The following is a 14,968-nucleotide window of genomic DNA, read 5'->3' as shown; positions in this document are numbered from 1 at the left end:
GAACGTTCCCAGCGATCTCTTCTCTCTCTCTCTCTCTCTCTATCTGTTTCACCTCCTGTCACGATTCCGCTCGTGTAACCCCCGTCGAACCCCCTACGTGTACGTATCCGCGCCTCTTCGATATCTCTCTCTTTCATTATCTCTGTCTTTTTCTCTCTCTTTCCCTATTTTCCTTTCCCTCCTCTTTCTCGCGGTTTTCTCACTTCGCGAACGTTTTACGGAAACGGCACGGCGCACTGTTCGGGGTAATACTCCTGAATATCGAGAACCGGACCAGGTACCCTCCCCCCCCTTCCCTCTTGGCTAATACGTGAGCCGCATTCAAGTCCAAGATCGCGAATGCGGACCGAATGCCGATTTGTCGCAGCCTCTTTTTCCCTCCCTCGTCTCTCGGACTCCACTGGACCAGGGATTCATTTTAATTGCCGGAATCTATCTCGTCCTTCGCACCCCTAAATCGCTTCTTTATCGCGAACTCAGCCAGTTCGCTCGATACCTCTCTCTTTCCGGCGCTATTCTTCTCACCCTTTACACTTTAACGAAGATACATTCTTCACCGGAATAGAGAGCCTATTGATCCGCTAACAGTTTCTTCATTAAGTCGTAAATACGGAGGCAAATTAACTTTTATCCCTTCGTTCAAGCCGCGATAAATTCGATAGTTTGCTTTCTTCAAATATTAAACACGACGACTCGGATGTCTTTTCGTTTTCTTTAATATAATAATCACTAACAAATAGTTAACAGTTTATGAAGAGAAGAAAAAAAAAAAAAAAAAGAAATAATCCAAGACAGGAAGTTACTCGAAACGGTTTGCAATAGTGTAAAAAATGCTAAACAAAAATAATTTGCCTCCTGTGAGGTTTGAACTCACGACCCCTGGTTTACGAGACCAGTGCTCTGCCACTGAGCTAAAGAGGCTGACGTTTTTCACTCTTAGCCGGCAGTTGATACTCCGCGGGTACTCGCGCCGCTTCGAATTTCGTCGAAATCGAGTCTAAAATTAATTCGCACGCGTTGCACGCGCTAATTACGCACCGTCGGCGGCAACGATCGCGACGTGCGAGGTTCTTCGCTCGGCTTCGTCGCGCGTCAACGTCCGCGGTCTCTCTCTCTCTTTTTCTTTTTCCTCCCCCCGCGTCCCGACGTCGAAGTCGCGAATTTTTAAAGGGCGGCCACGATGACGATGAGCCTCGCGGAGCCTCCGAAAATAATTCGACCCACAAATCACGCGTGACGCAAAGCAGATGTCAGTTGCCACTTCCCGTTTCGCGCGGGCCCTACACAATGAGCCACGCTTTCGGGTTCCCCAGAGAAACGCCGCGGAAGGGGACGAAGGGGAGGGAAAGAGAAGGACACGTGCGAACGCCCTTTCCCTACGTTCGGCCGGCCGAAGAGGACAGATGTCGGGGCCGTCTTAAAGATTTCGAAGGGGCGACCCTTTTTCGGGAGCGGCGAGGCTCTTTGAGACGCAATAAAAGGGACTCAACGGAACGCGTAAGACCATTGTGCTATTTAAGCAGATGTTATCCAATGAATGCGCAATGTATAATATGAATCGCGGACAAAGGGGCACGATTTTTCTAGGGTGCCTGAGAATTTTTGCATTTTCGCCCCGTACACGCTCGTACGCGCACCGCCGCTGATAAAGACGTATCTTATCTATTCCACCGCGCGCGCTCACGTCCGAAATTGGTTCTCCTCCACGGCGTCAATTTCGCTTCATACTTATGTCAACGTACTTAATTAACTACCGTGTTATTCCAAAACGTGGGCGCGTCTCGGTTTAACGTAATAAATCATTAAATATTGTTCATTGAGACTTCATTACCGGGCCCTCCAGATGATGAATAATTTCGAACGCGCGAATTAAAAGTGTAATATTACATATCTAAACAGAAAATCTAATTTTGAAGAAAAGAAAAAAAATATTTAAAAAAATTAAAAAATAAATCACGTACGTAATTAGTTTAATTTCACGGAGATTATAAAATTATCTTTATAAAACGTACAGTATTTACGTATCAAATAGTAAAGAGCTCGTCAAAAGTTAAACAGTCCCATAAATTCAATCTCTAGAAAAATACTCTTAATAAACTCTTTCGAATTCGATTGGAACTTGTGCTCCAATTATTTTCCCGGCCGTGGACCGGTTTAAACGAGATGGGAAATAATCCACAGCGAGTATTGTAAATTCGATTAGATTGAGATATCGTTCTGCGCCAATCGGTTGCATTTAATTGTGACTGACCGCTCGCGTCCTGGGCGGCTGTCTTTAATAGATCCTTCGCGAGTTTGTCGAACGAGCACGGCGCAATATTCTCTCGTTGCTTGAAAATTCAGGGAATCCAATTAAAAGGCCGGATGCCCCTTTAACCGCAACGAAACGCGTATTGTCTCGTCCGCGCTGGGACGACATACGGAAGCGTGGCGGCGCGTATCTGCGGCTGAAAATGCACGTGCCCGCACGTTACCATTTCGAATCATCATTTTATTTGCATTGCTGCGACCGCTCGCCGTAACGCGTACATCAGGTGTTAAACCTCTTGAGAGATCCTACGGCGCGATAGCGCGGGACATTAATTTGAAGATAAGAAAACAATTGAAAGATATTTATTGTTTCCATAGATGGCACGGATAAAAAAAAACTGGATCTAGAGAACGCTCGAGAGGTCCTTGTTCGAAAACACGAGCGTCCGTAGGCAGCGTATTGAAAAACGTGAAGCGTGCCGAGAACGTAAACCGCTCGATAGAAATAAATGAAATATTAAAGGCTTACAAAGACTGAGGACACCGGACGCCATCGATTGATTCATAAAAAATCACGTTCGCTCACGGGACGTTATTCCGCTTCGCTCGCGCCCGCCGGTTTTGGCATTGTTCGCCCTGAAGCCCCTGCCACAAAGAGCGTTCGTGTCTCGTGAAAGACGTCGCCGAGGAGGTTTCCCGTTGGACGAAGCGTAGTTGAGCGCGCGAGCGCGCGTGAAACAACGGCTCGACGAGCCGGTCGCGGCCGCCGCCGTCGCCACCGACGCCGGCGACGGGGCGGCGGCGGCGAGACGAAGCCAACCTCCGCTCCGTACCCTTGAACCTAACAGACGCTCGCGACGTTGCCGCGGCGTGAAGTGAGGCGCGAACGCGCGGAGGAACACGATTCTCGTTCGGTCGCGCTCGGCCGTGCCTGGTGCGTGCTTTCTTCGCAAGAATTCCGAGTGGCCGTGCCGCTCGCTTCCTCCCCTCCTTCCCCCCTCCCCCCCCGTACGTAACCTCCATCTCCTCTTTCGTCGTCGTCGTCGTCGGCGGTCGGTTGGCGCAACGCCGAGCGAGCTGACGTCACGCGCGTCAGCGTTACGCGTAGCGTTACGTAAAAAACGTGCGGCTGGCTGGTTGACTGGCTGGCGAACTCTACTCGGTGGAGCGTGTCGCCGCGTTGTGTGTTGCGTAGCGTTGCGTAGCATCGAGGCGACGCGCGCGCTCACACAAGGCGACATTCCGCGCGGCCGAGACGCGTCCCTCCGGCGGCGATTATGTCAGTCTCTTAATAACGGAGACGAACGTGCTCGCGTCGGCATTTGCTGCTCATCCTCGAAGTTCTACGGGAGATAAGGTCGCCCATTTCCAATGCCCGCATCCTCGCAATTCACTCCGCGTCTCGGCATTAAATGTACCGTCGGATCTCCAAGGTTGACTCGCTCGGCACGTAGATCACGTACGACGTTATCGCGGGGATCGGGATGGCCGCGATTAGCGGTAAACGCGAGACGCGGATGCGCGCCTTCACGCGGTGTTAGGCTCGATCTTCCCCCTTTGCCGTCTTTGTTTAGCGTCGCGCCTAGCGACTCCGCTCTACGTGCGTGCACGTGTGCACAGCGTCGTGCTGCTCGCTTCTCTCAACTGCGCAGCATGAGGGAGAAAAAAAAGAAAAAAAACCCAAAGAAAGAAAGAAAAACGGCAGCCGCGTGCAACGTAAACACGCGACCGAGAATCGGATAGCCATATTTAGAGCGCTAAATGCGCCGTGCGAATGGCGATCTCTACGACGCGGTCGAAGAGACGGCCGGCCGCGATATTTTTCCTTTTTCTTGCTGCCTTTTTCTCTTTTTTTTTTTTCTTTCCCTCTTCCCTCCCGCCCTCCCGTCATGTGATGTTACACGCGCGCGCGCGTCTTCGTGACGTCAGCCGCCGGTCGGTTTTGTCAGTAGACGTGAATTCTCTCGGTGTCGGAGAGAAAGCATAGACAAACATAACCTATATAGAACGGTCCTCCGAGCGCGGTAGGGTCAACGTACCGACGAAACCGGAAATTCGTCGTCTGCCACGAGTCCGAGACTAGAAGAGTTCCCATTTCTTATTTATTTCTCCCTCTCTATATCTTCCTCTTTTTTTTTTTTTTTTTTTAATTAATTTTTCCGTCTTCTCTTGACCACGCTTAAAGACCAACGTTGTTCGTCTCATTACGTTCATTTCCTCCACGTAGATTGACTTTAATCTTAGTTTAGCACGCCTTTTATCTCGTTCCAATTCTTAGAAGCAGAAGAGTTGAGAGGCAAGTCGGGCCGAAATTAGAGTTAATCTATATCGATAGAAGTCGACGCTATAGGGCTTTAAAACTGGGCTAACAGGACGCGTGCCGAGCTGCATAGTTACACCGTCGGGGTTACATGTAAAGTTTTTGCAGCCCGCGAACCATCGAAGGAACATGGAAGGAATACCTGTACCGAGCTACTTGCATTCCTCTCTTCCCACCTTTCCTGTGCAATTAATACGAAATAATCATGTTTCGATATCCCTTTTTCTCGCGGACGCGCCGGGAAGCGTGACGGCGATACCAGATCGGGAAAATCGAGTCTAGATCCGCCATGGATGTAAGTTAAGTGTACCGTCGGCAAACTGGGGCAAATGACAAACCGGTTCCGAATATAAATAGAGTAACGATCCTCCTGCAAGCCGCCGAAAGAATCCGCCGCGCAGCGAGCGTCTAAAATCCGCAAAGGCCCCTTGAATTCGCGCCAAGGTTGCCGAGGAGGATTTTTTTCCTCTCGAACGGGACCTGCCCGCCTCTTTCCCGTAATTCGCTTCGTATTCGAGGGTCGATAAAAATTCTGACGGCGGCCAAGATAATTCGCGACGTGTCGTCCTCGAAATGAGAGATTAAGCGGGACCCCGCCGGCGCTTTCCTCTCCGACCTCGGCCGTACGCCGCGGACTCCGCGCGATTTAACGCTGCCCGAAAACCGCAGAAATCTGAGAAAAGCGAATTGCACAAAGGAGCATCCTCCCGTGCTCCTTTATCTGCCGCATGCGCGCGCGCGTTCGTGTCTCCCGTTCGCACGCCCGTGTGCCATTTACGAGGCAAACCGGTTTACGCTTTTTGCGAGCCTCGCGCGGCTCCGCGAAGAATGTTGATTTTTGCGATATATACCGCTTGGGAACCTAACCTACATCATTATCCGGATGAGAGCTGACTGCGCTCGACTGCGCGGGCTGCACGAAGCTGTCTCTTTAGCGCTGACACGGGGCCGAGCACGCCTCGGAATACGCGAGGAAGAGAATCCGCGGCACCTAGGTAAGACCGTCCGGCGGTCTAATTTTAAACCCCGCCCGCGCATTGTTTGCGTTACTTTGTCGCCGTTTCGATTTCAATACCGCGAATGTTTGTCATATTCTAAAATCTGCAAGCTGCCGCAGAAAGTTTCCTCCCCGCCCGAATTGCATTTCATATAGAAAACATCTGCGAAAACGATGAAATAAAATAAATCGAACAAATGGAAAGAAAGCGACGCAGAGCCACCCGCTGTTTCGTACGAAATTGAAATTGAGTCCCCGATCGCCGGGGATTTAATCCCCCAGACCTTTAAGGTCGGGATCTCAATTCCGCGGGGAATCCACATCGGGCTTAATCTTTTAATTCTCATCCGGCCTTCGGCGGCCCACGTCGAGATTGAATTAAATTGCTCGGAGTCGTCGGCACGATATTTTACATTACCGGGCGATATTTCTGCGGGACCAAGCAGTGCGTCGAAGCGTCGGCGGAATATATTGCGGGCACGCGGATTAGTTTGATCGCAAGGAGATTTCGCGTCGACTATCGATCGTGTATTATCCCCAAGCCCCCGTGGGTTTCCGAAAAGTAATCCGATTCGGTTTGGTGAACCGACGGTGGTTGACGTCGTCGGTCCGCGTCTCGAGCGGCTTTCGCGAAGGCTCGCGCGCGCGGCGACGAGCCCGTCCTTCGGCTTTTTAACAGTGGCGTCACGAATAAAGGATGATAATGAGACGCGCAGTGCTGTAGGTTAGTGAAAACAATAGCCGGCTCGCGTTTAATAAGCCGGGACGCATGCGGCTCGCGTGTACCGTGTAGTAAAAATGTATTTTCGGCACCGCCGTCGTGCCTCGAATGACGAGAGCGCCGAGAATCGCCGAATTCGTCCTCGACCATGGAGACGAAGTTACGCGTCTCTACGTCGCCTCGATGCGGAATTTCAATTCCGTCGCGCGGTCCGTTGGAGCGCACCGTTTCTCGCACGTGTCGTCATGTCGACAGCCATCCTCGCAAATGTAATCGCCGACGCTTCGTTTCTCCACGTAATCGTACTGCGAATGGTCCTTGCGTCGCTACGGTGTATAAAGGTTGCGAAATAATTTTTCCTTTTTAAACTACGTGCGAAACAGAGCCGTTGCATCTAACAATTAATTATAAAACAGAAAAAAAAAAACCTAATTTTCAGGTTTATATTTAGGTAGCGATTTCACGTTCTACGAGTGCGACGTCGGTTGTTGCGGAAATAAAAGATGCGGAGATTATACATACACGCGGTATATGTTTCGCGATTGCGGAAGGTTTCGCTAGCGCGAGAACGACGAAAGATCGGTGAACGACGATCGGCTTCCAGAGCGAACGGTACGCGGTGTGCATCTTACCACGGCAGGGGCATTATCGTTGGCGAGTCACGAACGGGTCTCGAGTGCGCGCGACCGAAAACCGGTTGTGAACGAAACTTTCGAAAATTCCAGGCTGACGTAGTCCTGATCTCGGCGGGTGTGCGAGCGCGGCGGGCGAAGAGACGAGGCACCCGGCCGTGCTTCTCTCATTCTTTATTTACAGTTACTTACGTAACGAGCGCGTCTCTTTCTCTCTTACCGCGTCTTGATCTGCTCAGTGGCCGATTCGGGCCGATCCGGCTCGTCGAATTCGTGCATATGGGAAACGTCGCGTGTATGAAAATAGTCGCGAAAACAAAGTCGCGTCATACGCGTCGCGCGTGCACGGTAAGCGGAAACGTCGCGGTAGCTCACTTACTTCGTCTCTCGAGCCGTTGCTCTACCTAGGACCCTGGCAAGAAATCACTGGCGGGTAACGACGCGCCGGTGAACCGCGCCGGGCAAAGACCGGGGATTATTGTAAGCCGCCGCGTGAAAATAACTTGTTCCCTGATAATTCTCGCGAGCGAGCGGACGCAATCCGCGCCGACAATCGGTGGGAAGAAAAAGGAAAAAAAAAAAATCGTTCGCGCAACTATTGCAGCGAGAAAAATTAATGGGGGATGAAACAGTCGATTGAATTACCCGTAGAGACTGTGGCGGCGGACGGATATTGCACGCGGATACTTTGCCGAGAATAAAATGCGAATGTTTCGCAAAGAGAAAGAAAACAGCATTTTATAACTCAACTGAGCAGGATCTGCGATCGTCATCTCCTGTTCCTCGTAATATATTACAAAGTATAATTTTTTGAATCCTTAATAAATGCCCATTATCTTAACACATAATCCGGATAATAATTTGCTTCCATGAACTAAACTCACGTATTTCGCATAAGCGTATATAAAATTTTAATAAACATAAAGATCGTATTTCCGATAAGAAAGTTAAATGTACTCACGTGCGCCGCGTTAGGTGATCGGTGGTGGTGGAGCTCGGTAATTCGTGTAGAACACCTGGATCTGGTACAGCTTCGGCAATTGGCTCGTAGCGGTTCTCTGAAAGTTATAAAAATTTATAATTACGTGCGACTTTCCTTAAGGCCGGGGCTTTAAAATAAATCTTGAAATCTGTGATGAGAAAACTAGATAATAATTTTCTCAGTTTGTAGTTCTATTTAAATATGTTGCCTTTTATAACCACTTACTTTAGTAATTACATATTACAAATGACGAGTATATCAATTTTATTTAATTAAAACAGAGGTGATACTTTTTTTAATACGACGTTGTACGTATAACGTCGTGAAATTTAATCGCTGTTGCTTATTATTTTACCTCGAATAAAACTCCTCTTCGTCTCGTCTTCGGAAAGACGAGAGTTGCGCTCAGATTCGTCCATTAGCCGACCAGATACTCTCCAGTCGTGTATTTCCTTCCGTAAAATGTAAATCGGATCATTGTTGCCCGCGCTGGCGACGCTGGCCTCGTCGGACAAGCGAGCCTTGTGTTCCACGTCGTCGTGTACTATTTTATCTTCTCTTCGCGAAAGAAGCCGCCGTTCGCGGAGGCCTCGCGACTTGGCAGCGCAACTTTTTACGGCGTCCTCGTCCTTCGACGACCGTGTCTTTTGCGACGACGTTCCTGCGGATACGGGCTTTTTTCTATCGAGCCTGGACTTTGCGCGTCGCTCGCAGGAAATGTTCCTTGAGGTTACGCCAGCGATTCTTCCACGATCGCGATACTTAGCTGCCTGCGAAATTGCAACACAAAATAAGAAAACAGTAGTAGGTCAGGATACAAATAAAAAAATTTTTTTTTATGAATTAAACTTAGAAAAATTATTCTCCATGGCAAATACTATTACCGCGACATCGGAGCAAGATTCTAATAAATATTCTTTTAATTTTATTGCTTTATCGTCGAGTTTCTCCACGTGTTGTGACAAGTGTGATATATCTCCTCGACAAAAAGCACATCGGGAGGAAGGAATTAAATCGAAATCAGGGCGAATCGCCATAACTTACAATCATGTCAGCGGCGTAGTCGGCAGCGTTAACAGCGGAGGTTATAAATTCGCGGCGATGTTGTGGCGCGAATTAGCGTGGTAAACAATCGTCCGATACATCATCCTCCTCGCCTTCTCCGTCCTCGTGTACTCTAAAAAACGAAGCACTCCATTTATTCCTAATTATCGCGCGAAATTCGGAGAAATATGTTGGCGGACGGGCACGGCGGGACACGGTGAATTTAGTACGCGGCACGACTGCCCCGAAGTTCATCGCAGGTGAACTCCAAGCGTGTTTCAGAACGTGCGGCGTTCCCGGGGCCCCGTCGAGAGAGGAAACCCCCTCGGCTGTCAGCTGTCCTGGGCTCGCGCTACCGTAACGGAGGCGAAACGTTACGAGGATGGTCGTGCGGAACGTGCGCTACGGGAACCCGTCTAAGCTGAGTGACAAAAATCCACTCTATTCGACTCGATGCTCGATTTTCCGCCCCTTACGTGAACCCCGGGCTTCGAAACGAGAACCGAAGGCTCTCGCGAGATCTACTTCACATCGATCTTTACAGCTCGCGTCGAAATTAAATTTTTTTAATTAAATTACCATGGCGTTTTTTTTCTTTCTTTAACAATCGGTGCTTCTTCTCTGTCGTAATATACATAATCGGAGCGAAGGTGTCTTCATCGGGATCGTCTTCGGAGGCAATTCCTGTCGACAAAATGGTATTTTTTTTGAGTATTCGTCGTGAGACTGAGTACTTTATTGAATACATAGCGCGATGTGACGCCGCGTCGTTAATCTTTTTTTTTTTCTTCGAAAGCAAAATGGTGCGCGCGATAGACGAGCGACATAGCCCTTTCGCGCCTCCGATCGCCGATACGGCACATCTGCCGCGTCGTACTCGCTAATATCGTCGATTCCGGCCGGGCATTCGACTTTCGCCGCGCGTGCGGCTCCCGGCCGAAAATTTCTCCGCAAAACTCACCTTTTGAATGCAGCTGCGACTCGCCGGGCAGCTGGATCGGGTACTCGCGCGCGGACGAGATTCCTGTATATTGTTTTTTTCGCGTGTCTCTCTCGCTTCCTTTCTTCGCTCCTTCGAAGATCCGATCGATAAGACGCTTGGAAAGGCTAAAAGTTTCCGATATAACGCGTTAAAAAATCCCGAATACGAGAGCGATATATGCGCCGAGGTATACGTACCAATTTGCCGGACGGTTCTCCTAACGGCGATTCAGTATCCGTTCAAATGTAGTGCTGCCAACCAGCAAGAAGCGAAACCTTCGTCGAGCGTGAATGGCTTTTGTGAACGCCAATAGGAAGCTAGATAATAACTATTTAAAGAAATTAATGTAACACTATCCGAATGTACGTTTAAATTACATTTAAAAGAATGAAAGGTGCTTAAAGTGCCATATAAAATAAATATATATCCGTATTCCGTTGCCGAAAATTATTAAATGTAACAAAGCAAAAGTAAATGACGCGCGCGTTCTGTAATGTCTAATGGAATTTAAAAAGAAAACAAAAAAAAAAAAGAAAAGTCGAGGCTGATTTTGTTTCTGTCGGAAACGCAATAAATATGTATGAAAATGTATGCGAAATAATGAGGATACTTAATTTCATATTTGTCACTATTATTTACTTCGGCGTTCGCGAAACAACGTTTTTATAACTGTATGTACTTACATGCACGTACTGTGCGCACATGTTCGTTTCTAACCTTAAAAGCGCACGGCGGAACCCAGAATTTCTCACCCTAACTTAGATGCGGTATTTATGAGAGCGTGGAATTTAAATAGAAATTAGCAGATATATTTTGCGCAATATTAAACTTTAATAATGGCAATGCAAGTCCCGACTGACGTGCCAGATGTCGATCAAATTAAATCTGTATGTATTCCCTGCAGTAAAAATTTTGCTAAACAGTTTTAAGATTGCAAATTTTCAGTGAGTTACATTAATCGTTCTCGATGTTATATATGTATAATCTAATTAATATGCTATTTTTGTTTTGCAGTTTCGAGACTTCTTGACTTCATACAATAAATTGTCTGAAATTTGCTTCGTCGACTGTGTGTCTGACTTTACCACACGAGAGGTTCGACCCAAGGAGGAGAAATGTGCTCTTAACTGCATGGAAAAGTACTTGAAGATGAATCAAAGGGTGTCCCAGCGTTTCCAAGAGTTTCAAACAACTGCTAATGAAAATATCTTAGCAGCTCGAAGGCAAGGTCAAACGAGTTAGCTTTGCATTAAAATTATAGATGAAAGGTTTTTATTCAATATTTTCATTATAATATCTTATCATTGCAATTAACAATTATATGTTTTTTAAGTTACCTACGTGATGTATAATCCATTTAGTTTGATAGGTAATTGTTTAAGGTTGAAAAATATTATTTTATTTTGTAATTTAAAAAACATTAATTGTACAATAAATTATGTACTATAATATATAGTAATTTGAATATTTAACATGTAAATTATGGAAGGGATGGGATTAATATATATGTTATAGAACTATACTTAATTTTTATATAAAAGTGAATTTGAATCACATTACTCTTAGATGCACTATAATTCATCTTACATTAGTTATATAACATCTGCATATAAATATTACAACTTTTATAATTTGTAATATGAATAAGTATAGAGATTTATTCATCGATCAAAGGCTACAGTAAAATACTTATTTATATAATTCTCTTTTTGCAATACGTAGTTGTTACGACTATTAACATTTGCAATTTTAATAATATAATTTATACAAAAACTTGCTTATATGTGTACATATCAAGAGACACGATAGTTTCGTATCAAGTGTACGCGAGTCATTGACTTAATAGTTAATATTTATATATACATTTTTCGGAAAAAAAACAAATATATATATATATATTTATATATATATATATTTAACTAGATTTGGAATGTCCAAAATCTGGAAACTTTGGCTTTCCTTGTACTTCAATGTCCATACTTTCGCTTTCCCATTCGAATGAAGAAAATGTTTGTACATTTGCCTGTACGGAGCTCAAGTTATGTTGTGTTTGATTTATAATCTGTGGGCTAAAGCTTGTACTGGAAATTTGAGGATCCTCTGTTTGCATCGTCGTGTCTGAGTTCGGCGAGTTCGGAGGTGTTTTACGAAGTCTTTTGTAGTCTGAGAATCTGTTTAATGATACTTGATCTACGCACACGGCCTGTGTAGTATGTCGTGTTTTATATAATATCGGACAGCCTTGATCGCCTTTCATGCTTAAACTGTACAAGTTCGCAAGCCTTCGTAATTTTTCTCGTTCGGGTTGTCGCATAGGATGGAGCTTCAGCTCGCTCTGAGTGGGATCTTGCAGGAACCGCGAGACCTTCTCGTTGGCCGACGTTATGATAGAGTAGCCAGGCTTGTTGTCGACGTGACGTCGTCCAGCACGGATTTCTCTACCGCTCATGTAGACCTCGCGAATGCGTTGTATTCGTTGTCTGTAGTTTTTCTTAGCTTCCGCAACCGAATGCTCGCCATGTAATATCATTTGAAAGGCAGAGTCCGACGTGCCTTTGTCGTCGCTGGTACTTTCTCCATCGTCTCGCCAACTTGACTCTCCGATCCAATCCGACTGTTCGTCATCTCCTGCAAAAATTAAGTATATAATTTATAATATGCTGTGCGAGATTCACATTTATTATTATCCCGGTGTTTCACATGCCTTCTCTATCTTCGTCGTTTGTAATGAGACCCGCCTCCGAATCACTAGATGAAATACTGGAACTAGATATACGAGAACAATCCACAGTGTCTTCGCCTTGCATTTTATCCCGATTTTTCGGCTTCGCAGCTTTCGTTGGCTTGGGTACCCTCATCTCGCAGTCTATTGAACGTTCCCTACACGATCTTTTTCGTTTTCCACACCTGGAATTTGCAAATAACGCTAATATATCCTTGTTGCGAATCGAAAAGATAAACAGTGTGTTTTATGTTTTACCATATAGCGCCGTATCTGTTTTTACAATCGCGAAAGATGCGCTTTTTTCCACCGAATGTTGACGTCGACATGATTGCCACTGCTTGAGAAGTGGACGCGTTAGAATCGGAGTCGATTGCCATCTTTTTGAATTTCCTCTTGCGTCTAGTGTTAGCTCTTGGAACGAAGTTTTCGTTCACAGAATCGCTCTCGATATTACTGACGTTATTTAAGTTCGGAAAGTGTGCGAAGCGTTTGGTCTGATTAGTGTCGTCACTGTCAGATTGGTACTTCGAAACGTTGGCAGTTTTCGGAATGCGAATTTCGCAAATGGAAGATGAGCTGTCGTCCGAATGTTTGTTCATGCTTAACGCCGCTGCAAAGGTATCACACATTTTAATCGATATAATACTGGAGAACGGTGTTATGCGTTACTTTTAATACTCGGGGATTACATGCAACTAATGGAATTAGACTTCTTTATTCTGTCAAAATGGGTCTTTACAAAGCTAATCTTGACAAACAGATCCGACCTGCATGCCTGACAGAAATAAACTGTAATTAGAATACCTTACGCAATTAGAACGTTTTTGTTATTTTAACTCCGACGATACTCTTCACTTGACAGATGGGTTTCTAACGCGGCATCGAGCTGTTCACTTACGAATATTCCCTGTGGACCGGGCTCTCCTCCTGATGCCCCATCTGCGTCTGAGATTCGCACTGTTGCTGCTCTCCTCCAGTGCCAAAGTCAAGTCGTGCACAAGAGCCTCCATTTTTACTCTTAAATCCGCCGGTACTGCTTTCAGAACACGCTCCATTTGAAGGACGCGTTTTTTGCTGAAAACAAAAAAGAAACCCATTAGGAGCGTTTTAGCCGATTCGGGCGGATAAGTCGCGCCTGGATTAACGCGGCCAGCGTATCGCCTTGTAGAAATTTACATGGCGACTGGTACGCTCTACCGTTTCGCGATGTCGTTCGCCGACGCGACGTGCGGCATTTAATTACATTTTACTTTAAAACCGCGGCTCTGCAAGCCGCATTCTCGCCTCGGTTGCGCGGCTAAGTGCGACTTCCTCGTTCACGGCGAGTATTGATTCGCGAGCGTCGCGGCCGCGGTAGCGTCGTCACGCGAGAGCTTCGCCCGTTCGCGTCCGATCCGGGGGATACGCGCGGCCGTTCGCGATCTACGCCGTGGCTTCGATTAATTCGCGCTCCATTTCCCCGACGGGGGCAAGAACGACTCTCGGACGGATTTCGCGGCGGGCGGTGACGAGGAGAGGCGGACCGCGGCGCCGAGAAGAAGCGCTGTCCATCTCGGACACGTCAATCGTCCGAGGAGGGGGTTTCAAAACAAATCGCGATTGCGTCGGGGGGCCTTTTAACTCCCGTCGTCGGCGTGCGTGACGGTATACGTAACATCCTGCCGCTCTCACCTCTTGCAAGTAATGTCCATGAGTGCCGCGCGCTCAGAGCTGTCTCATTGTCGTGCGCGTTGTCGCGTCCGTCCTGGGCCGAGCCGTGAAAAGGGTAAATCGGGTGCGCGACCCACGTCGAAGCTGCCGAACTGTTTTCCACCTTAACGTATGCCCGCACACGTCGCGTTAAAGGTAAACGAACGGCACCGCTCTCGCGTGCGGAATCGCGCTTGTGTTGGTAAATGCATCGGCCGCTTCATGAGAACGCGTCTATCGTAGACTGACTGTTTCTTTCTTTTTTATATACTTTTTTTTTATTCTTTTTTATCTTTTTAGAAGTTCAAAAGGCTAGACAAACACCTCCCGCCTTTTTACGTCATTTCTTTCGCTTGAACAACGAATAAAGGTAGGACCTGATGTAAAAACGAATTCTTCCTCGAGTTTGGAATTCTTTTAACGAGAGGAATAGAAGTTTGTTTCATACTTCGAATTTTTGAGATGAAAAAGTATCCTCGTTTTACTCCTACGACGTCCGGGAAAAAAAAGTCGAAGGCAACGATGATCGGATGCGTTCCGAAAACGATCGGGGAGCGTCGCGAGGTGAGACCGCATGCGCGAGGCGCCCCGGGCACTGGAAATGCGGTTTGAGCCCGCTGGCACGG

The 14,968-nt window shown here is 46.9% G+C and overlaps 3 protein-coding genes and 1 non-coding gene across 5 annotated transcripts; 1 reads left to right on the top strand and 3 right to left on the bottom strand.

The window, feature by feature from the left end:
• Positions 1-849: 849 nt before the first annotated feature.
• On the bottom strand, positions 850-921 carry Trnat-cgu (transfer RNA threonine (anticodon CGU)). The gene has a single exon. It is a non-coding gene; the product is annotated as a tRNA-Thr (tRNA).
• Positions 922-6,096: 5,175 nt separating this feature from the next.
• On the bottom strand, positions 6,097-9,105 carry LOC139104000 (uncharacterized). Its single transcript, XM_070659218.1, has 3 exons — positions 8,947-9,105; positions 8,258-8,672; positions 6,097-7,978 (listed from the first exon to the last, which is right to left on the bottom strand). The coding sequence occupies exons 1-3, from the start codon at positions 8,950-8,952 to the stop codon at positions 7,878-7,880; spliced, it is 522 nt and encodes a 173-aa protein (XP_070515319.1). The 5' UTR covers positions 8,953-9,105; the 3' UTR covers positions 6,097-7,877.
• Positions 9,106-10,502: 1,397 nt separating this feature from the next.
• Positions 10,503-11,379, top strand: Tim9a (translocase of inner membrane 9). The gene is made up of 2 exons (XM_070659713.1): positions 10,503-10,815; positions 10,943-11,379. Exons 1-2 carry the CDS (start codon positions 10,765-10,767, stop codon positions 11,168-11,170), a joined length of 279 nt encoding a protein of 92 aa, XP_070515814.1. The 5' UTR covers positions 10,503-10,764; the 3' UTR covers positions 11,171-11,379.
• Positions 11,380-11,551: 172 nt separating this feature from the next.
• LOC139104279 (G patch domain-containing protein 2-like) lies at positions 11,552-14,519 on the bottom strand. 2 transcript variants are annotated; one of them, XM_070659669.1, is made up of 5 exons: positions 14,325-14,519; positions 13,552-13,727; positions 12,909-13,263; positions 12,633-12,835; positions 11,552-12,556 (listed from the first exon to the last, which is right to left on the bottom strand). In XM_070659669.1, exons 1-5 carry the CDS (start codon positions 14,342-14,344, stop codon positions 11,844-11,846), a joined length of 1,467 nt encoding a protein of 488 aa, XP_070515770.1. In that variant the 5' UTR covers positions 14,345-14,519; the 3' UTR covers positions 11,552-11,843. The 2 variants fall into 2 exon arrangements, with proteins under 2 accessions (XP_070515770.1, XP_070515771.1); XM_070659670.1 differs by lacking the exon at positions 14,325-14,519 and adding an exon at positions 13,897-14,184.
• Positions 14,520-14,968: the final 449 nt, after the last annotated feature.

The sequence above is a fragment of the Cardiocondyla obscurior genome, linkage group LG07, assembly GCF_019399895.1.
Source record: "Cardiocondyla obscurior isolate alpha-2009 linkage group LG07, Cobs3.1, whole genome shotgun sequence".
Lineage (NCBI taxonomy): Eukaryota > Metazoa > Arthropoda > Insecta > Hymenoptera > Formicidae > Cardiocondyla > Cardiocondyla obscurior.
This window is presented reverse-complemented; position numbering and strand designations above follow the sequence as displayed.